A 23,262-nucleotide genomic window follows, 5' to 3' on the forward strand; every position below is an offset into this window, starting at 1 on the left:
GGCAGTGAGGACGGGGAAGGCTCGCAGCCCTGCCCTCTGACTCCCAGCTGGCCTGAGGCTTTGCTGCCTGACTGCTGGACAGCTCTACCCGCATGGTGGGGGAGTCCCCCTCCTCGAAACTTGTCTTTGGCAGAGGAGGGTTCCACCATCTTCGCAGTCACTCAGGCTCACAGCCTGTCTCACCCCCTTCCAATGTGTGGTCAAGGCCAGTCCTTTGCTACACCACTCCAATATCCCCGGGGATGTATGGGGTGCTCCGGGGGACTGGCACCTCTAGCGTGAGGACTGTTCATCCACCTTAGCCTTCCGCTTAATTTACCCAACTCTCACCTGTCACTTCAATAAACTAGGAAGACCAGTGGCCACACTGGCCTACACTCAGGGGAACCATCTTGGCAAATGGCCAAACTAGGTTAAGTGAGTCCCTTGGTGAGTCCGGGGGATGTCTTCCCCAACCATGTGGAGACTTTCCCTGCAGGATGAAGCCGAAGGCAGCTGAGGCAGGCACTGGGGAATGCTTAGAGTGGAAAGGAGATTTATACAAGAGATGTGGTGAAGGTAGAAATGACAGGATCTGACAATGAGGAGTCAAGGGGCAGCTGGATTCGATTCTAGGGGAAAGATTATGAGTTCTCATCTGGGCTTGAGTTTGAGATGCCTACAGAGCATACAGTTTGAGAGGTCAAAGAGCTGGCGATGCAGGACTGGTTTATACAGGAGATACGTACCTATCTACGTAGGGTCCTTGGGGGACTACGAGGTCACTAAATGAGAGGGTAATGGGAAACAGGACCACCAAACACAGAACCTTCAAGGCTACCCATGCTAAAGCAGAGCAGATGGAAAGGGGACTGGGAATGAATGATACTGTAAATAGCCACAGAACATAAGAGTATTGAATCCAAAGATTTTCAATACAGATTTTTGGGGAGAGCTGAATTGAGCTGGAAGAGGCCTCCCTAACCCTAAATGCACAAACCATGAAATTGAGCCTCCGAGATTAAGCCACCTGCCAACCAAGGTTACAAGTGTTTCCTGGGCACCTAGCACGAGCAAAACACTGGCCTGGATCATGTGGCTGATCATGAAGGGCCTCAGAATGGGACAGATCTGAGTAGCGATGGTCCAGCCTCTTCCTAAAGACCTCCAAGGATGGGGAGCTGGCCACCTCGAAGGCTGCCCCTTTCCCTGTGGCACAGACCCACCTCACTGCAATGCTCCTGGCTTCCCCATCTTAGGTCTTCTAGACAATCAGGGTGGTCCTGCTTACCCAGTCTTCACTTTTCCAGGCTAAACGTTCTCTGTCCCTTTACTCTTCTCCTGGCCCATGAAAGTTTCCAGCTGAACTCAAGCAGCAGGCAGGACACACTGACTCTTGTGGGCCCTGGTGCCAGAGGTCCTGCTGCCCACAGTGAAACAGTACAGAAGATGGGGAAAAGATTTATTTGGCTTTGAAGGACACTGAGAACCAAGATTCAAGCTTCCCAGGCCTGGCTGGCACATGGAGGCAGGTCACAGGGTGGCACAGAAAGGTATCCAGGACAACATGAAGGCTTGATGATAACCGCAGTTCCTACTCTCTCAAGGGTGGACAAGAGCCCCTCCCCAGGCCCCAGATTGAGGGCCCCCCTGGCCAGTTCCCAAGTGAATCTACTCCAGGGGTGCAGGGGTGGGGGTGGGGGTTGTTTCATCTGAACTTCTTCAGGAAATAAATCTGTCCCAAGTTTGAGTGATACGTGTTAACCTATGCCCCTACTACTCATCTACAGGCCCTTCCATATGACCAAGGAGGGACAGTGTTCAGGGCAAAACCTCTTACAGAAACAGCAGCAGCAATCATGAGGCCAGGGGAAACATCCTGGTGCCCTCTTTGGTCCTTGTCCAAAGGGCCCCAGAGTCTGGGGCCAGGAAGCCCTGGAGTGGTGAGGATACCCTCCCCTGGAAAAAAGAGTTGGTTCCTCCAGGCCTGGCCTCCAAGCCCTCTGAATCAGCATCCAAGGGCTTTCTTCTTCAAGATAAAGGCTGCTTATTTCTCCAGGAACACTCAAGAGCCTGAGACCCTGACCCTGACTCTGCACAGTCTAAGACCAGCCCTAATCCAGTCCTTAACCTCAACTGTGATCCTGACCTTGGACAGTCTAAATTGTCAACCCTAATATCATCCCTAATCCTGATCTTGACCCTGCACAGTCCGAGCTATTAATCATATCACCTACCCTAGTCCTGGCTCTGACCCTGACCCTGACCCTAACCTTTAACCCTGGACAGTCTAAGATGTTAATGCTAACCCAAACCTACTTCTGAACCTGGACAGGACCTCTGACCTAATACAGACCCTGACTGTGACCCTGCATAGCATAGTCTATTACTCATGACCCCAACCCATCCTCTATGGAAACCTCTTGTTTTTTTCTTAAGACAGATGAGGTTTTCGGTCTTCTGAGTGAATTAACTCCCCTTCTTTCTCAAGTAGTCACCTAGGAGGAAACAAGAGAGATGTTCTGACCTGGGCTGTGGGCAGGGATGGAGGAAGCCTGGCCTTCATCTCAGATGGGCCCTGAGGGAACCAGGACCCTGCAATTCAGTTCTGGGCAGAAGCCTGGGCAAGGGTCAGGTGCCATCTCTGAGGGTCACTGTGGTGTGAGGCCAGGACACTCAGAGGTGAGAGAGGAGACCTCTGTGAGGCTGAGGACGGGATGAAGAAAGCAGCTAAAATCTGCCTCATCCCCAAGCCACAAAAGTGAGCATCCGCTGGGCTTTGGACAGCAGCCCCAGGCTTTGGACAGAACTTGATTTCAGGACACTGGAAGCAGCCTGCCAAAACTGAAACTCCCTTCATCGCTTTCTCCTGCTCAAGAATCTTCTAGGGCTCCCTGATGCCTCACCTGTTAGTTTCTTTGATGCTGTCTGTAGGCTGGGGGCCTACTTATCTGGGATGTCATCCCCCTCCTCCTCACCTCAGAGGTCATCTCCTTCCAAAGGCCTTTTCAGATTCTCCTCTACCCAGACTCTACACCCCTCTGGGAGTGTCCTGAAGACCTGTTGGTAGCAGTGAACTGCAAACTTTCCCCTTCATCCAGAAAGGGAGGTGAGAGTCCCACCCTCCTCTGCCCTGCCCAGGCCTAGTGGAGAGAACTGCAGTCAGGTCAAGGCACGGTGGTTTAAGGACACTGATAAACTGGATAAACTGATAAACTGGAGGGGGATCTGGGTGGGGAGAGGCCTAGAGTTCATGAAAGGAATGGTTACGAGCCTAGAGAAAACTGGGAGGGGAAGAACACCCTGAAGTATGTGTTGGGCTATCATGTGTGCTCCATGAGCCCAGCAGGCAGAAGCAGGTGCAAAGACCTCTCCCAGTATGCAGGGAGTGAGCTCCCCTTCACAGAAGTCTTCAGGATGCTGGAGAATCCCTTGTCAGGAAGTGGTAGAGACAGGTGGGGGCTGGGCTCAGTAGCCACTGATTTCCCTTTTAGCTCTTGGATTATGAAACAGTGGAGTGAGTCATCCTGGACACTCGGGGGACACAGATCAGTAAGTCCAGGGAGTGCAGTGGTCTCCAAAAGAGGAGGGAGTGTTCTAGGCCTGGGGCAAGGCCTGCAGGGAGATGGGGAGGGTTGGGCCAAGGACTGTGAGGCAGCTGGAGGCAGCCTGGGCAGGGTCTCCAACACCTGGCTGAGGAGGCTCTAGGGGCCACTGAAGGCCAATGAGCAAAGGAAGGACAGTTTGGCAGCCGTGTACTTATCGATGATCTTGGCCAACCTGAAGCTACAAACGTCAGCGATTAGGAATAGATCTCTGAGAGTCACAGACATCTGCTGGCACGGGGTCCCTTACCCAGCTTCTCAACAGCCTCCACGCACACGCTGGCATACATGTCCTCCCTATAGGTGGCCACCAGGAGGTAGAGATTGGTTTGAACGACCACCAGTCCCGTGTTGTTCTAGGGAGAAGCAGAGAAGATGCTGAAGGACTTGGTGCGATGAAAGCTATAAGGGGGAAAGCACCAATCCTGAGCCTACTGCCCCAGACACTGGGGAGAGCCAGAGTTTAGCCCAAAGTGCTCTATCTTTGAAGTAACTATACCTTTGTAAAGGTTAATTAAAATTAAGCGGTTAGTTACAGGGAACAGGGGCATGTGGCCTGTGGTACCTAACTGGGGGGAACACAGCTGAAGGGGGCTCCAGACCCCTAACCTATGTGCTCTGGCCCCACTCTCCAGGCCAGGCCTACAACATCTCCCCTCCAGAGGAGTACCTTAGGTGGGCATAGGAGCCAGTCCTGAATGGACACACACCCCATCCTACTTCTAGCCCAGTCCTCATAGCCATTAACTGTGGAGTAGTGGCTATCCTCACTGATTGTTAACCAACTGCCTCCCACAGGATAGACAAGCCAGACTACCTGGAGTAGCAAGCAGGGCACTCTGAGAGAACAAAGAGGCAGCTCATGGCCAGCAAGTCAAACTACCTCACAGCCTGGCCCCCATCTCCCCTCACACCCTGAACCCAAGAACCTTGGGAATGGTCAGGCTTCCCTCCCAGTGCCTGTGGCTATCATCCTGGGAGCTGCTTCTGAGGACCGAGGAAGGAATGTTGCCACAGTCCTTGGCCCTCTCTGATGGCTCAACCTCAAAAACTGCTGTGTAACTTTATCACTGAGGAGGCCTGACTGGCAGCTTTGCCCCTGCCCCCAAGGGGTTCACTGCCAGCCCTCCTGACCTCTATCCTGCCACTGGACCCAATGACTCTGGGGTACAGTGAGGCTGCTGACTTTGCCCAACTTGCCCAGGGTCCTCCAGGGGATGTGCACCAGAGCCCATGACTGAAAGATTGACCTCCCAGGGCAGCAGCTGTCCAGTCCTATCTCTGGTTCCAGCAGTGCAGTCAGTTCTGCTTGGATGTTATTCCACTGAGTATATAGCTTTATGGGCTCAGATCACTCCTCTTTATCAGTTCTCAGAAGTCTGTCCATGTGTCTTGGATCTAGCATCTTCAGGGATTATAGCGCACACAATCTAGCTGGTCATTCAGCTTTCAATAGGATTCTTGGCTACCACAGAAAGCATGGCTCTGAGCACCATGGTCTATGTGAGCCTTGTTCAGAAGGAACTGGGGCACCAGTCCAAGTATCATTTTAAATCTGTAGTGTCCTCAGAAACATGGCCCATAGCGTACAAGAGCGGCAGAGGGCACCATTGTGTGCAGAGCGCTGGGCCTGGAGACAGGAGGCCTGAATTCAAATCTGGCCTCAGACACTTCTGAGAGAGGAGACCCTGGGCAAGTCACTTCCCCTGTTGCCTTACTTTCCTCATCTGCAGAATAGGGATGATCTTACCACTTACCTCATGGGGCTGCTGTGAGGCTCAGGTAAGAGAAGATTTGTAAAAAGTGTTTAGCAGAGTGCCTCGCACACAGTAGGTGCTTAATAAACATTTCCCTTTCTCCTCTCCTTCCCTAGATCCCCAGGCACAGGAAGAGTCCAGGGATAGGGTCTGGTCTCTCTGACAGATTCACCGTCTCCCAAGGGAATCTGCAGACGCCACAGCTTTGGCTGCTGGGGACACAGCTGCCTGGGACACAGCTGCCCTTCAGAGCTGACTCCTCCAAAAGGCACCAGATGCCTCTACTTTCTCTCTGACTCTCTTTTGAACCCCTTACAATCCAGATTTGGACTTCCTCATTCCACCAGAATGGTTCTCTCCAAAGCCACCAATGCTCTCTTTGTTGCCAAATCCAGTGGCCTTTTCTCAATCCTCATCCTTCCTGACCTCTCTGAGGTCCTAGACACTGTCAGTCACTCCCTCCTCCTGGACACTCTCTTCTCTCTATGTTTTCAGGACAACCTGCCCCTCCCCTTCCTCTTGGGCCTCTTCTCTGTCTCCTTTGCAGGATCCTCCTCCAGGTCACACCCTCTAACCATAGCTGTCCCTCAGATTCTGTCCTGGACCCTCTTCTCTTCTCCCTCTAGACCACTTTCCTGGGGGATCTCCTCAGCTCACATGGATTTATTGACAGTCTCTGTGCTGAGGGACTCTCAGATCTCCTATCCTGCCCCATCCTCTCTGCTGATCTCCAACTGCCTTCAGACAGGACATCCAATAGACATCTGAAACTCAACAAGCCCAAAACAGAACTCATGACCCTAACCCTAACCCAATCTCTCCCATCTTCTTAGATGCCCTGTCAATGTAGAGGGCAACACCCTCCTCCCAATCCTTTAGACTCCCAACCTAGGAGTCCTCCTGGGCTCCTCACTCTCTCACCCCCTGCCCCAGATCCAATATGGTGCCAAAGTCTGTCAATGTCACCTTGGCAGCATCTCTTGGACACACCCTCTGACCCTGCCCCCAGCGTGGTGCAGACCCTCAACCCCTTATGCCTGGACTATGGCAGTAGCCTGGGGTGGGTCTACCTGCCTCAGTCTCTCCCCATTCCAGTCGTTCCTCCATTCAGCCACTGACAGGATCTTCTAAAATCACAGGTCTGATCCTATCCTGGCCTACTGAATAAACTCCAGTGGCTCCCTATGGCCTCCAGAAACCAACACAAAATGCTTTGTTTGGCTTTCAAAGCCCTTCAAAATGTAACCCCCTCCTAGCATCCCAGTCTTCTTAAAACTCACTCCTCGGTATTTCCTCTCTGACCTAGTGATCCCAGCATCCTAGCTGTCCCACAAACAAGACTCCCCATCTCTGGACTCTGGACATCCTCTCTGGCCCTCCCTCAAGTCTGGAAAGCTCTCCCTCCTCCTCTCTGCCTCCTGGCCTCTCTGGCTTCCTTCAAGTCCCTACTAAAGTCCCACCTCCTCCAGGAAGCCCTCCCCAACCCCTCTTCATTCCAGTGTCCTCCCTCTACTCGTTGTTGCTTATTTATCCTGTCTGTAGCTTGTTTTCTATCTATTTATTTACATTGATCGCCCCCATTAAAGTATGGTCTGAGGGCTTTTCTTTGTCCTCTCAGACTTAGCCCAGTGCTTGGCACACAGTAGGTGCTTCAGAAATGCTCACTGGCTCATTGACTAACAGACTGGTTCTTCCCTCTGCTCCTGCCCACCCTCAGGAATAGGCCTAGCACACAGACCCATATCTAAGACAGAGAAGAAACTGCTCCAATTTAGAAGAACAAGAGTCATTCCCTAATACATAAGTGGTCCAAGGGTATGAACAGGGAGTTTCTAAAGAAGAAATGCAAACTATCAACAGTCTTTTGAAAAAGAGGTTCCAAATCACTCATAATTAGAGGCAAGTCAATTAAACCATCTCACATACATCAGACTGATGGCCTCAATCAGTAAGGCTGTGGGAAAACCAGGCCACTGATTTCCCCTGTAGGAACTGGGAACTGGTCCACTTGTCCTGGAAAACAGTTTGGTGCTGTGTCTCAAGAGTTTCATTCCTAGCAATGTGATTCCTAGGTACAGCTCAAGGATCAGAGACAGAGGAAAGGGGGCTGGAAGAATGAGGATGTTTATAGCGGCTCTTCTCACAGGAGTCCCAACCTGGAACTGAGGAGGGGTGGGGTGGCCCATAGACTAGGTGATGGCTAGTCAACTGATGTATATGAACAGGATGGGATGGCACTGTGCCATAAGCAAGGATGACGGGCATTGTTTCAGAGAAACCTGGGAAGACTTGTATGAATTGATGCAAAGGGAAGAACACTGAACCAGCAGAACATTTTGTAAAACAAACAAACACCCTCCCAAACCGGACAACCTTCAGAGTTGTGAAGCCACGCAACGCTAAAAAGTGAAGAACCCTCTGCCCAGCACAATGACCTTAGCATTGAGGGCTGGATTCCAGACTGCCCATGACCAAACCCGCAGCCCGTCTCCTGACCAAGATGGGATGGACTCAGGCCGCAGGTCAAGGGAGGGACTTGACTAAGAGAACTTCCTTTTTCCTTTTTTCAGTAGGGATAGGGATAGAGTTTCCATCACCCCCCAAAGTAAAAGAAAAAAGAAAACAGAGTCATTGAAGCAGTTTAAAATGTCTTGGACAGAAGGAAGCAGAGACCAACAGGACAGCCATGAAAATCCCCGGCTGGATTTCTCTCCTTAAAAAGAAAAGAAAGCTGCCCATTCCAGAGATTCACAGTTTCATTTAAAATCCACCTTTCCCGTTCTCATGACTGAAAGCACGCATTTCATTTGATGTTTGCTCAGTTCAAATTAAAGTAAAAAGAAAACGCTTGACAGTCAAAGCTGTCAGGGGTTAATGACGCCCCACATCAAACCAAGCGAGTGACTCTGGCATTTCTTGGTGAAGATGCCAAAAGGAGAAGCCCACTCCTGTGACGTGGAGCTTGAGACCGGTCCAACCAAAGCACTTCGGAATTAGGGGAATAAAACAACAGAGCTGTGTGTGCCCTGTGGCCTAGAGACTGCACCACTAGCCATTCATCCCAAGCAGCAATGCCCTGCCAGTCTCCAGCCCCTGCCTTCTGCAGACATCAAATCCACGCTTACAGAACATTGCAGACAAGGTCCAACTGTTGCTTTGATGTGTCATTGTCTTTGCCGATTTCTTTCCCCTTTCATTTTTAATCTTTAAAATCCTTTGTTAAAATGAATGGCTCTTTGGGATGGGGGAGGAGGAAGGATACAGCTGATATAAAACCAAAAGATATCCATAAAACATTTTTACAAGAAGGATTTCCTCCCAGCCCCAACTGTTTGCTCTGCCCCTTCTCCCCTCTCAGAGGACATTCCTCAACATGCCATGTGTCCATTGGAACGGCCTGTCGCTGTGGTGTAAGGCTTCTCCCAGCTCCACCCATGGTCCCCGGTCTCTCAGCCACACACCTTCTTGGCATAAAGGGAGCGCTCATCTGCCCTCACACACTTGTAGTCCTTCTCCCTGAAGTACAAGCCATCCCTTCGTACTTGAAGAGGGTTCTTGGAGAATCCGTTCACAAGGACACGGATGTCACTGGGTGATATCTGCAGTTATTAGACAGGGCAAAAGAGGGGAAGGGGAGAAGCGGTGATGGAGTGCCTCCTATGCAGCAGGCACTGGGCTATGGGCTGGACAAACATTACCTCATTTGATCCTCACAACCACTCTGGGAGACGGGGGCTATTCTGAACCTCATTGGACAGTTGAAGAAACTGAGGCAGATGGAGTTCAGTGACTTGCCCAGGATCACCCAGGTAGTCACTGTTTGAGGCTGAATTTGAACTCAGGTCTTCCTGATTCCAGACCCCTTGCTCTGTGCAGCCTCAGAAAATTCTCTGTGCTGGCACCAAGCCTTCTTGTCCCCAACCTTCTTTTCTTACATTAAACCCTGGTGAGGACACCAGGATGGTCCGCTCATGAATCCTGATGATGGCGGCATTGTCCACGTGCTTCGTGCCCAGGAGGGACTCCAACAGCAGATTCTGCACGTTGCTCATTCTTGGGCAGCTCTGGCCTTGGGAAGATCTGAACAAGAGATGAAAATGAATGGGTTTTTAAAAGCACCTACTATGTGCAAAAGCAGCACAGACCTCCCTGCCACCTTTACAGACCGCACTGGTAGCATGAAGGAGCGTCACCCCCGTACAATGGAGGAGAAGGGGGTGGCAGGGGGATGAGTGAGATGAGGAGACTGTGAAGACTTTTCGTAATAAGCATATGGGGAATACGGTATTTCCTACATAAAGTGTCTCTTCCATAAAGCCTCTCTCCCTGGATAACCGAGTTTCAGGAATCCAGGGCTTGTGAGCCGTCAGTTGCCCTCCGCCCCCTTCTTTCTTTGTAATAGCGCTGTGGACTGTAGCTGAAACTTGGCTGTTACTCAAATCTCCCCTTTGTTACACTGTTGCCACATCAACACTACCAGCTTCCCCTTCTTCCCCTCCCCTCCTTTCTACGTCAGTTACAGAAAAGCCACCTCAGCAGTTGTTAGGTATTAAATTAGGTCGTTGTGTTGGGATAGGTGAAGATTTCCCAGGCTTTGTCTAGTTTTTTTGCACTTAGATTGTAAGCCCTCCTCCCAGCCAGTGGAGAAGTGGGATAGTGGAGAGGTGGGATTCTCTGCGTTAGCGTAGATAAAGGTGTTTCATCCATTGTAAGTTGCCTCCTTCCATCAGATTAGCTCAGTCTTGGTGGAGAGACGCCCCTTTCTCGCAAGAATTGTAATAAATCATTTTCTATTCTTATTGAGAAGCCTCTTCATTTATTTAAAATTTTGAGTAAGGGTCTTTTATCCCATACAAGGAGATAACTCACACCAAAGGCTATGGCTATGTGACCCCTACATGTCCTTCCCCAGAGAATCCCAGACCCTGCTTCAACTGGCCTTACAATAAATTTTTTCACTTGAGTGGAAGACAGTTTTAGTGTGGAAATTCATTCCAGGTGGACGCTGTCCTATACCCTGACATCCTTGGGGTCCCAGCACCCCTAAATTGTCTTAGACTGCGAACCAATTCTGAATCTGAAACCTATTCAGACCTCCAGCTGTGGTTAATAAAAAGCCCATGAGACAGAGTTTCTAGGTAATTAACAATCAGTTTAGAAATCGGGCTAGTAAATAATGAGTCTAAGATGAGTAACCAAAGATAAAACCATGGAGATCATTAAATGCTTAAATGCCTTTGGAAATATGAGTACCCTTGACAGGCAGAAATCAACTCTGATGGGTGAACAATTAATGAGGGAGTGGATGAGGTGAGCCAAAAGCATTCAGCATCTCCGCTGTGAACTTGGCTTGATCCAGAGACTCAGTTACCTCCAGTTATCTAGACAAAGGCATCCGTGCAGGATGCGGAAAGAGAGGGAGGTGGGGTCCCAGGGTGGGGTGGTGCTTTTAGGGCTGGAATTCACCTAGATTAGATTCTATTTACACTTTAATCAGAAATAACCTCTCCCAGTAGGGTGGGGCCCACCCAAGAGAGCGGAAAGTTCCAGGAGGATTAGGCCAATCTCATCATCTACCCAGTCCTTCAGAGACTGACTAACCTACAAGGACTGATCCCTAAATGAGGAAAAAAAGAGGTGGAGACCTTAATTTTAATTTAATAACTTATTAATATCTTGTGGAAACAGTCATTTCTCTCACAGCCATACCTCCTTGATTTTGTGAAGATTTTAAAAAATCCAAATTTAACACTTCACATCTATCCATTTTAAGCTTCATCTTATTTGTTTTGGTTAAGATCTTTCTGGATTCTAATTCGGTTCACCAACATCTAAGCTTTCCTTTCTATCTTTCCATCATCTGCTGCCCTTTATGCCTTTATCTAAGTCCTTGATAAAAATATTTAACAGAACAGGGAGCAGAGATACCTGTGCCATGCTACTAGAGACCTCCTCTGGCCACATCTCCATGGAGCCATTAATTCTGTTAATAGAGTTGGACCATGACTGTATCATCCCCTAATCCATATCTCCCCATCTTCTCCATAAAAATAGCATGAGCTGCTTTTTGGAAAGCTTATTAAAATCTAGATAAACTCTATCTACAAAGAGGGGAGAAAACCTATTAATGAAAGAAGTGAGGTGAGTCTGGCTTGCTCTGTCCTTAGTGAAGTCATGCTGGCTCCTCTCTCCAAAGGTCGGTCCTAGCGTGTTCTCGGGCACTGATTCCAGCCCAAATGTCTTGTTGGCAGGTTCCTCTTTTTAAAAATCTGGACATTGGCCCTTTGCTAACCTCCAGGCCTCCCTTCTCACTTCTTCGGATCTTTCCCAACCGGTGCTGCTTTTCCAGGACCAAGACAGCCAGACTCGGTCTTCCTATCTTGCTATCTGTCTTGTCCCTTCCAGGACAATATTCATCCTCCTTTAAGGAGAAATTAGAAACAAAATCGTGCAGTCCAGACTTCTTTCATCCAATTGCTGGTTATATCTTCATAGCCACTATAAACAAAAGTCTGATTCCTTCTTCATCCCTCCTTTTTCTCTCACCCTTGGCGTCCTTCCCTCAGCAGCCTCAGGTCATTCTAAGCTTTAGCATTTCTGACACTCTTTTTTACAGGACTGTGCCAAACCCTTAAAAATAACACAATTTTATTTTATTGATTACATGTAAAAACAATTTTTAATATTTTTTTTTTAAGTTTTGAATTCTAAATTCCCTCCCTCCCTCTCTCTCTCCTCCATCCCCGTCCTGGGGACTGTAAACAATTTGATAGAGGTTATACATGTGTAACCATGCAAAATATATTTCTGATGGGGTGAAGGGACCTGGCCCCTAAAAGGAAAAGACCACATCTTTGAAAACAACCCAATCCCTGAATTTTCCTATACATTTCAGCAGTCCAGATCACTTGGGCTCACCCCCAGGCTCACATCCACCCCAGCCCACCTATATCACTTAATTAGCCTACTTGATAGTCCTTTCACTCTGGCCCCAGGCCCATCCCACACTATTTACTCTTCCTTAATCCCACTCAGATCCTTTCACTGTCCCTTTTGTACATAAGAGTCAGTACCATCCTCATCAATTCCCAGGTTCACTAGGATCCCTGCCTGCTTCTATTGGCTACAATAAACTTTGCCATGTGACCGGAAGAGGTTTGAGTGTGTGAATTCTTGACAAGCAACTCTACCTGGAACCCTGACATTTCCGGATATATAGCAAGCCCAAACCATGTAATTGCCATATTAGTCATGTTACAAAAGAAAACACAGGAAAAAAAAGGCCCATAAAGACACAGTGAAAAATAGTATGGTTTGATCTGGATTCAGAGTCCATCAGTTCTTTCTCTGGATGTGGCTAGGCCTTTGGAATAGTCTTCAATTATTATCTTTCTGAGAAAAGCAAGGTCATTCACAGTTGATCACTGTACAATGTTGCTGTTACTGTGGGCAGTGTTCTTCTGGTTCAGCTTATTGATGATTAACGAGCTTAATTCAGCTCATTACTTTGCATGTAAATCTTTGCAGTGTTCTGAAAAAATGTTTCATCATTTCTTATACACAGCAGTATTCCATTACAATCATATACTACAACTTGTTCAGCCATTCCCCAATGGATGGGCAACCCCTCAATTTCTAATTCTTGCCCACCACAAAAAAAGTGGCTATAAATGTTTTCATACAAATAGGTCCTTTCCCCTTTTTAAAAAATCTCTTTGGATGCAGACCTAGCACTGGTATTGTTGGACAAAAGGGTAATGCACAGTTTTGTAGCCCTTTGAGCATAATTCCAAATTGATCTATAGAATGGTTAGATCAGTTCCCAACTCCACCAACAATGAATTGGTGTTCCAATTTTGCCCCATCTCCTTATCATTTTCTTTTTCTGTCACATTAGCTAATTTGATAGTTATGAGGTGGTACTTTAGCATTGTTTTAATTTGCATTTCTCTAATTAGTAGTGACTTAGAGCATTTTTTCATATAACTGGAGACAGCTTTGATTTCTTCATATGAAAAGTGCTTGTTCATATCAATTAGGGAATGCCTTGAATTCTTACAAATTTGACATAGTTCTCCATATATTTTAGAAATAAGGCCTTTACTTTCCTGCTTTCTCTCTTGACTACATTGGTTTTGCTTGGGCAAAAGCTTTAAATTTAATGTAGTCAAAATTGTCCATTTTATATCTGATCTCTTGTTTGGTCATATATCCTTCCCTTATCCATAGATCTGACAGGTAAACTATTCCATTGCCTCCAAATTTGCTTATGTTATCACCCTTTATGACTAAATCATGCACCACTGTGACCTTATTTTGGTAAATGGTGTAAGATGTTGCTTTATACCTAGTTTCCGTCATGCTGTTTTCACAGCAATTTCTATCACATAGTGAGTTCTTTTGTTTTAATTATTTTATTTGTTTTCAGTGTTCTGCAATCACTTCTATATATATATATCTTAGATTTTTTCCCCTTCCTTCCCCTCCTTTCCCCTTCCCTCCCCATTCCCTCCCTGAGATGGTGTACAATTTTATATAGGTTCTACACGTACATTCCTATTAAATACATTTTCACCTGACTCATGTTGCATAGAAGAATTAAAGTGAAAGGGAAAAACCATAATACAAAACAAAACATAACACAAAAGAAAATGGTCTGCTTCATTCTGCAATCCAGTTTCACAGTTCTTTCTCTGGATGTGGAAGGCATTTTGCCTCAAGAGTCCATTGGGAATGTTTTAAGTCCTTGTATTGCAATGAAGTACTAAGTCTACCAGAAAAATTTCTCACACATTGTGATTGTTACTGTGTACAAAGTTCTCCTGGTTCTGCTCCTTTCACTCAGCATCAGTTCATATAAGTCCTTCCAGGCCTCTCTGAAGTCTTCCTGTTCATCATTTCTTATAGTGCAACAGTACTCCATTACATTCATATACCACAATTTGTTCAGCCATTCCCCAATTGACAAGCATCCCCTTGATTTCCAGTTTTTGGCCAACACAAAGAGAGCTGTTATAAATATTTTTGTACATGTGGGACTCTTTCCCATTTCTATGATCTCCCAGTCCCAGAAGCAATATTGCTGGGTAAAAGGGTATGCATATTTTTGTAGCCCATTGGGCATAGTTCCAAATTGCTCTCCAGAATGGTTGGATCAGCCCACAGCTCCACCAACAATGAATTAGTGTTCCAACTCTCCCACATCTTCTCCAACATTTATCATCTTCCTGTTTTGTCATGTTAGCCAATCTGATAGGTGGGATGTGGTATCACAGAGTTGTTTTGATTTGCATCTCTCTAATCAATAGTGATTTAGAGCATTTTTTCATATGACTATGGATAGCTTTAATTTCTTCCTCTGAAAACTGCCTGTTCATATCCTTTGATCATTTATCAATTCAAATAGTAAGTTCTTTTTTAAAAAAGCTTGGGTCTTTGGGTTCATCACACACCAGATTACTATGGTCATTTACTACTCTGTCTTGTGTACCTCATCTATTCCACTGACCCACCACTCTATTTCTTAGCCAATACCAGATTGTTTTGATGAATGCCACTTTGGACTTCTGGGAGGCAAGATGGTGGAGTAAACAGGAAATCATCCAAACTCTCCCATATTCCCCTCCAGAAAACAATAAAATAACACCCCCAAATGAATTCTGGAATAGCAGAACTAGCAAAAAGACAGGGTGAAACAATTTTCTAGCCCATGAAACTGGGAAGATTGGAAGGAAAGGTCTGCCTCACTCAGATAAAAGGGAAGGACAGGACCAGTACAGGAACCATCCCAGAAAGCCATCAGCATGCCCTGCATCAGCAAACCGGTGGGAAGTCCTGAACCCCATGTGCCTGGGCATAGCACTGGGAGGACAGGCAGATGCAAACCCCACGACCCCTGTGTGCCTTAGCACAGAACCAGGGTAAGCTGCCAGACCCCTGTGGCCTCCTGCAGTATCAGCAACCCTCCATTCCCTCACCCTAGCAGCAGGCTGTATATGTCTCAGGATAGTACCAGTGCAGGACCAGGCAAACAGCCAGGGCCTGCAGTCCCTGACACAAAAAGATTGAGACAACGACCCTTTCACACTAGGAATTTAAAATTATAAAGAAAGGGAAAAGACTGGAAAGGATGAGCAAAAAACAAAACAAGGAATCTGACGATAGAAAGTTATGGTGACAGGGAAGACCAAGATACAAACTCAAAGAAGACATCAGTGTCAAAACATCCAAAGAAAAATGGGAGTAGAACGCAAGTCCAGAAGGAGCTCAAGGAAGAGTTTAAAGACCAAATAAGAAAGGCAAAAGAAGAATTGGGGAAAAAAATGAGAGTGATGCAAGAGAATCACAAAACAAGAATCAAGAGCTTGGAAAAGAAAAAGAAATGCCTTAAAAAGAACTGGCCAAATGGAAAAGGAAATGCAAAAACCCACCAAGAAAACAATGCCTTAAAAAGTAGAACTGTCCAAATGGAAAAGGAAATAGAAAAAGTCACTGAAGAAAGCAACTCCTTAAAAAGTAGGATTGGAAAAAATGGTAAAAGATGTACAAAAAAAAAACTGAGGAAAGTAATTCCTCAAAAATTAGAACTCCTCAAGAGAAGCAAATGACTCTACGAGACATCAAGAATCAATCACACAAAATCGAAATGATAAAAAAAATAGAAGAAAATGTAAACCAGCCTATTGGATAAACAACTGACCTGGAAAATAGATCCAGGAGAGATAATGTCAGAAACATTGGCCTACCTGAAAGCCATAATCAAAAGGAGAACTTGAACTTCAAGAAATTATCAAAGAAAACTGCCCTTATATCTTAGAACCAGATGGCAAAGTTGGTTGGTTGGCTGTTGTCCTTCATCTTTGAAGAGGACCAAAATGACATCACCATGATAAAGTGAAATTTCAGTGTGTCCAACTGTGGCTGATCAGACCCATACGAGCTCTACCACAAGTTGGGCACAGATAGTCTGTGTGAATACTTGGGGTGGATATCCCAAATTTGCACATCCTGCGTTTACTTTGTGCTATCTCAATTCTGCTTTGTTCAAAGAGCATAGCACCCATTCTGATGTGGGCATGCTATACTGAGCAGTCCTGTGCCAGTGTCTCCCATGTTGTAAAGTTCTTGAGACCTTGAGAGTGTCCTTGTATTGCTTCTTCTGACCACCGTGTGATTGCCTGCCCCATGTGAGTTCTCCATAAAATAGTCTTTGTGGCAAGCATACCTTTTGCATTCAAACAATGTGGCCAGCCCATCAGAGTTGTGCTCTCAGAAGCATAGTTCGAATACTTGGCAGTTCAGCTCGAGCAAGGACTTCAGTGTCTGGTACCTTATCCAGAATCTTCCTAAGACAGTTCAAATGGAAGCAATTCAGTTTCCTGGCATGGTGCTGGTAGACTGTCCAGGTTTCACAAGCATATAACAATGAGGCCAGCACAATGGCTCTGTAGACCTTCAGTCTGGCAGTCAGTCTAATACCTCTTCTCTCTCAAACTTTCCTTCTGAGCCTCCCAAACACTGAGCTAGCTCTAGCAATATGTGCATCAATCTCATTGTCAATGTGTACATCCCTGGAAAATACACTACCAAGGTAAGTGAACTTATCCACAGCATTCAAAACTTCTCCAATTATTGTAAGTGATAATTCCACGTATGGATGGTGTGGTGGTGGCTGATGGAGCACCTATGTTTTCTTGGTGTTAATTATTAGGCCAAAAGCAAAGTATAAGCAAAACTTAGAGAGATGTAGGATTCCTGGCTTAGCAAGAAGGCAGATGAAATTCAGTTTTATGCTGATAGTAACAATCCAAAGTGCTTTTATGATTCCCTGAAAGCTATTTATGGACCAAAAACCTATGGTGCATCACAACTACTCAGTGCTGATGGAGCCACATTGATTAGTGATAAGGACATGATCCTAGAGAGATGGGCTGAATACTTCCATAGTGTTCTCAACAGACCATCATCAATCAATGCTGAGGCCATTGACCATTTACCTCAGGTTGAAGTCAATCCCTCCTTACTTCAACTTCCAACTAAAGAAGAGGTTTTGAGAGTCATTAGGCTATTTTCATGTGGCAAAGCGCCTGGTGCTGATTATATTCCAGCTGAGATTTACAAGGTAGGGGAACCGTTGCTCATGGAAAAGCTGATCCCCCAGGAGTTCAAGGATGCTTCCACTGTCCATCTCTATAAACATAAAGGAAATAGATTTTCCCGTGACAATCACAGGGGGATCTCTCTCTTAGTCATTGCTGAAAAAATTCTTGCTAGAGTCCTCCTTAATAGACTTATCCTTCACCTGGAAGATGGCCATATACCTGAGAGCCAATGTGGCTCCAGAAAGGGCAGAGGAACAGTCTATCTGGTGTTTGCTGCCTGATAACTCCAGGAGAAATACCAGGAGCAGAACAGAGGTCTGTGCACAGTATTTGTAGATCTGACCAAGGCCTTTGACGCTGTTAGTCATGAGGGCTTATGGAAAATTATGTCAAAATTTGATTGCCCAGAGAAGTTCATCAATATTGTACATCAATTTCATGATGGCATATTTGCCTGGGTTCTGGATAATGGACAATGTTCTCATGCCTTCCTAGTTACTAATGGAGTGAAACAGGACTGTGTGTTTGCTCCCATGCTTTTTAGTATGATGTTTCAGCCATGTTGTCAAATGCTTTCAAGGAGGATGAACATAGCATCAAGGTCAACTACCGTACTGATGGTAAGTTCTTCAATTTGAAAAGGCTACAAACCAAGACCAAAGTGGAGGGGGTGTTGTTGTATGATTTTCTGTTTGCCAATGATTGTGCACTCAATGAAGCCTCTGAAACTGAGATGCAACAAAGCATGGATCAATTCTCTGTTGCCTATGCTAATTTTGACCCAATAGTTAACACCAAGAGGGTAAAAGTAGATACTGAAAGAATCTAACAATTACTTCTGGAAGGAAATCTCCAAAAGAAAACTCCCCGTAACAATACAGATGAATTCTAGAACTTCCAGATCAAGCAAAAAATATTGCAAGCAGCCAGAAAGAAACAATTCAAATATTGGGGGGCCACAATCAGGATTACACAGGACTTAGCAGCCACAACACTAAAGGATCAGAGGTCATGGAATATGATATTCTGGAAGGCAAAGGAATCAGGACTGCAACAAAGAATCACCTACCTGGTGAAACTGAATACGATTTTTTAAGGGAAAAAATGGTCATTCAATGAAATGGAAGCTTTCAAAAGGAGAAGACAAAACAGATCAAAACAAAAAAAATAGATTTTCAATATCAAGACTCAAAAAAAAGCATAAAAAAATAAAAAAGGAAAGAGAAAACATAAGGAATTCAATAAGATTAAACTGTTTACATTCCCACATGGGAAGATGATACTTGTCACTCTTAAGAATTTATCACTATTAACACAAAAGGAGTGTACAAAAACAGAGGGTGTGAGTATAAGGTAAACTGGAGGGGATGCTGTAACAAATTAATTAAGAGGTGAGAAAGTGGATTATATTGAGAGCAAAAGGAAGGGAGAACACAGAAACCATATGATCATCTCCAAAGATGCAGAACAAGCTTTTGACAAAATGGGCCCCCATTACTATTAAAAACAGGAGAGAGCACAAGCATAACGGAAGCATCTTTAAAATGCTAAGCAGCATCTATCTAAAAGCATCAGCAAGCATTATCTGTAGTGGGAATCAGCTAGAAATCTTCCCAAAAAGAACAGGGTGAAAGAAGGATGCCCATCATCATCGCTACTATTCCACATCATACTAACAACTTTAGCTGTATCCATAAGAGAAAAAAAGAAATGGAAGAAAATGGAATAGACAATGAGGAAACAAAACCATCACTCAGCAGTGTGATAGGATATGATGGTAAACTTAGAGAATCCTAGAGAATCAATTAAAAAACTACTTGAAATAATCAACAACTTTAGCAAAGATGAAGGATACACAATAAACCCATATAAATCATCAGAATTTCTATATATGTGCAACAAAGCCCAGCAATGTAAAAGCAAGGACCCTGACACATCCAGGATGGCCTGCTGTCAGAGGTTCTTAGATTTGCATTTATAAAAGGAAAGGCAACTTTTGAGGGGTCAACAATTACTTTAATCAAGCACACATATATCATTCACCTAGTTCAGGGAAAAAGTCAGCACCTTGAACTTCAGAGAGAATGCAGAGAAATAAAGATCAACCAATAGACAGGATTCCCAACTGTCTGATCATACATCACATATCAACAGACAGATAACTGTCTGACCATACGTACATAGTTACCAGACAGAAGTACCAACATTTGGGTTTTCAAAGCTAGGGGCTCCTTAATGACTGCCCAGAGTCTCCCCTGGCCAAACAAACACTTCTAATCAGTAAGGCCCAAAGTAAAACCTCACCTCAGAGTAAGTAGACACTTTTCAGAGCCAGAGGGCATCACAGCCCTTGAGAACCAGTGCCTCATTAACAAATCTAACAAATCTCCTACATATCTTCCCTAATGAAACTCCCCTTAATAGGCGGGCCCATTAATTGGTGGGGAAGATCTTTAATCTCATTAGCATTACAAGCAGCAAGACGCTGAAAGAGAAATTCCATTTAAAATAGTTTTAAACAATATAAAATATTTGGGAGTCTATCTGCCAAGACAAACCCAAGAATTATATGAACACAGTTAAAGAACACTTCTCACACAAATAAAGTCAGATTTAAACAACTGGAAAACAGAAAGTACTCATGGGTAGACCAAGACAATATAATAAAAATGACAATTCTGACTAAACAAATTTTCTTATTAAGTGCTATACCAATCAAATTACCAAAGATTATTTTATAGAGCTGGAAAAAATAACAACAAAATTAATCTGAAAGAACAAAAGGTCAAGAATGGTAAGGGAATTAATGAAAAAAAAATCAAAGGAAGGTGGGCCAGCAGGACCAGATCCCATCCACACAATCCGGTACTGGCTATGAAACAGAGGGGTGGATCAATGGAATAGGCTAGGTATACAAGACACAGCAGGAAATGATGATAGTAAGCTCATGTTTGAAAAACACAAAGACTCCAACTTCTGGGACAACTCAGTAATTGGCAAAAACTGTTGAGAAAACTGGAAAACAATAAGGCAGAAACTAGGCACAGACCAACCCTTTCCATTGTACACCAAAATAAGGTCAAAGTGGGTCCATGATTTAGGCATAAAGGTCCATGATTAGACATAAAGACATGATTTACCATAAAGAAATCAGGAGAGCAAGGAATCATTTACTTGTCAGATCTATGGAAGAATTGATGAGGACCACTTTGCTATACAGTTTGAGATCTACTATGGATAGGTCATTTTCTTCCTTTGTGTGACTTGTTAACAAGATTTTTACTGAGTCATTAACCTCGGAATGCTGGGGGTGCACAAAGCAGGCCTAGAGATGGGAGTTCAAGTAATCAAGGGGTTTAATTAATCAAGTTCAGAGTGAGGAATGTTTTTCTAGCTGAAGTAAAAGCACAGGTTATATACCTAAATCACAGGTGGGGAAGAAGGGGGCAAGGTAGACTATGAACAATCTTTTAGTGATTTCCCACAAGAAAGCCACAACTCCCACAATACAACAAGCCTGGAATCGGGTCTTTGGGAGTTGTGACCACCTTCCTTAGAGTGCAGAACCAGAGTTCTGTGACAGGAAGCAGTTCTACAATCTTTGATTCTTTTCACTGAAGGTCCAGTGATTGTGAGTGTTGTCAGTTTTGATAATCAGTTTAAGCTGCATTGTGAGCTCTGACTCCCAAACCAGAGGTAGCTCTTGAAAACATTAAATTTGTATACTCATTACACATATCATATCAATTAATATGAAAACTGTAATTTCCTTCTTGGCCTCATAGAGTCATGAGCTTCCACTTGTTCAATTCCAATTTTTAAGGAATCATTTTCCAGTGAGCTTTAGTAGCTCCTTTTCCATTTGGACAATTCTGCTTTTTAAGGATTTGTTTTCTCAGGTGAATTTTCCAAGCTGCTGACCTTTTTTCATGATTCTCTTGTATAATTCTCATTTCTTTTCCCACCTTTTCTTCTGCCTCTCTTACTTGGTTTTTAGAATCCTTTTTGAGCTCTTCCAGGAGGACTTTCTGAGCTTGAGAGTAATTCCTATCTCCCTCTGAGGCTTCCCATGAAGGCATTTTGACACTGTTGCCCACTTTTGAGTTTGTGTTTTACTCTTTCCTGCCACCGTACTAGCTTTCTCTGGTCAGGGATTTTTTGTTTTGTTTTTTGCTCATTCCCTAGTCTACATCACAACTTTTAAAGTTGAGCATTGTCCCAAGCTTGTCCACTGGGGGCCAAGGGTCCATTCCCTGGCTTGCTGGGGCTCTGGGGCTTGTGGCTCACCTCTTGTGCTGGGCTGGCCTGGCCTGCTCTCACCTGTTGCACCCAGGCTTTGGAGGGGCTGGAGGCCTCTCAGCTGGTCAGCTGTGTTGTGGAGCTGGGCCACTGGGCCTCCTTTGCTCATCTGTGCTGGGGCTGGACTCTCCTTTTACTGACTGAGACAGACCTTTTGTGCAGTCCGTCTTGGTTGTACTGGGCTGGAAAATTGTTTCACTCCATCTTTTTGTGGGTTCTGTCACTCCAGAATTCATTTTGAGGCTTGATTTAGAGTTGTTTTGAAATTGGGGAGAGCTCAGGGAACTTCAGCCTTTTCTCCACCATCTCATCTCCACCCATGAGGAGTTAATTTCTCTAAGAATACAATTGCATCCTTTTAATTTTCCAAATTAACAGCATTTCTTATACAATGGCTTCCCAAAAATCCCAATAAGAAAAATTAGAAGCATAATAAGTACGTAAACAATGTTACAGATTTTAGACACGAAACAAAATTATCAGTTAAATGACATCAATTCATTTGAATCTATTTCTAAATTTATCTCACATGGAAAAATTACTTCATCCATCCATCAGTTTTCACACTCTAGCCTGATTACATTCATAAAAGAATAATTTTAATCCAATTAAAATTCTTATTCTTACAGTTCCTAAACATATCACCTTACTTCTAAATTTGAAGTGTATTTTGCTTTCAGGTCCGATCTACCTGCAGAGGGTCAGACATCCCAGTTACTATTATGGGCCTTTCAATGAGCCCCCAGTCTAATCTAGATCAGGAGAAACTCAGTTCAATCCAATCTCAATTTACAGTTACAAATGGTCTACAGAATCCTACTTTTCCCAAGGGTCATTTACTGCCAGCATCTCAAAGTACATTCTTTCTACTTTCTGTTAGTCTGGTGATCACCTTTATCTTGGCAGCCTTTCTCCTGGGAAGGGGGAGGGAGGGCAGGAGAGAGTGGAGAGATGGGAGAGGAGGAACTCTCAGACATGCCCAGCCTGGTGAGAGGTACCCAGGGGTAGAGTTGGGAAGCCTGGGAGGAGCTGGGAGGAATGCTGGGGCATTCCAGCAGCAAAGTCATTTCCTGTGGTTTGAGGCATTCCTTGTGAATGAGGAGTGGGGAGGAGAGGCAACCAGGGTCCTGAGGTCCTGGCCCTGGGTATGATTGGAGGGAAGGGCTCATCCTGTGGGTTGGACAGGATGGGGCTCTTGGGAGGTGGAGGACCTTCCCAGAAAGGGCTGGCTAGAAGCAGGAATCCTTGCAGCTGAGATCTCTGCTTTCCGGAAACCAGTTCTGTAGGTGCAGGTTCCAGGTGGGTCAGAGCCAGGTCCTGTCTTCTGCTGGCTGTGGGTGCCATTAGGTTTCATCCTCCTCATATGACCTCATGGTGAGTGTCCTCTAGGTCCACCGGGAGCATGCCTGCCTCCCTGCCTGGCTAGTGGTCGAGCTGCCTGCCCCTAACTCTTTTCCAAACCCCGAATCACTTCCCCAATTGTCCAGGATTGCCTTCCCAGATTCCCCATTGGGTCACACT

The 23,262-nt window shown here is 45.2% G+C and overlaps 1 protein-coding gene across 5 annotated transcripts in view; it reads right to left on the reverse strand.

Moving 5' to 3' along the window:
* The window catches only part of TP53I3 (tumor protein p53 inducible protein 3), a 39,529-nt gene that overhangs the window by 6,767 nt on the left and 9,500 nt on the right, over window positions 1-23,262 (reverse strand). The window contains exons 1-4 of one of the 5 annotated variants that reach the window (XM_072651000.1): window positions 9,637-9,654; window positions 9,277-9,421; window positions 8,803-8,940; window positions 3,835-3,940 (exon numbers count right to left, since the gene is read on the reverse strand). In XM_072651000.1, coding sequence (XP_072507101.1) covers window positions 3,835-3,940; window positions 8,803-8,940; window positions 9,277-9,393 — 361 coding nt within the window. In that variant the 5' untranslated portion in view covers window positions 9,394-9,421; window positions 9,637-9,654. Of the gene's footprint in view, window positions 1-1,424; window positions 2,478-3,834; window positions 3,941-8,802; window positions 8,941-9,276; window positions 9,422-9,636; window positions 9,655-23,262 lie in introns of those variants that run through there. The other 4 variants (XM_072651140.1, XM_072650913.1, XM_072650835.1 and 1 more) reach the window with 4 other exon arrangements.

Source organism: Notamacropus eugenii, chromosome 1 (genome assembly GCF_028372415.1).
Source record: "Notamacropus eugenii isolate mMacEug1 chromosome 1, mMacEug1.pri_v2, whole genome shotgun sequence".
Taxonomy (NCBI): Eukaryota; Metazoa; Chordata; class Mammalia; order Diprotodontia; family Macropodidae; genus Notamacropus; species Notamacropus eugenii.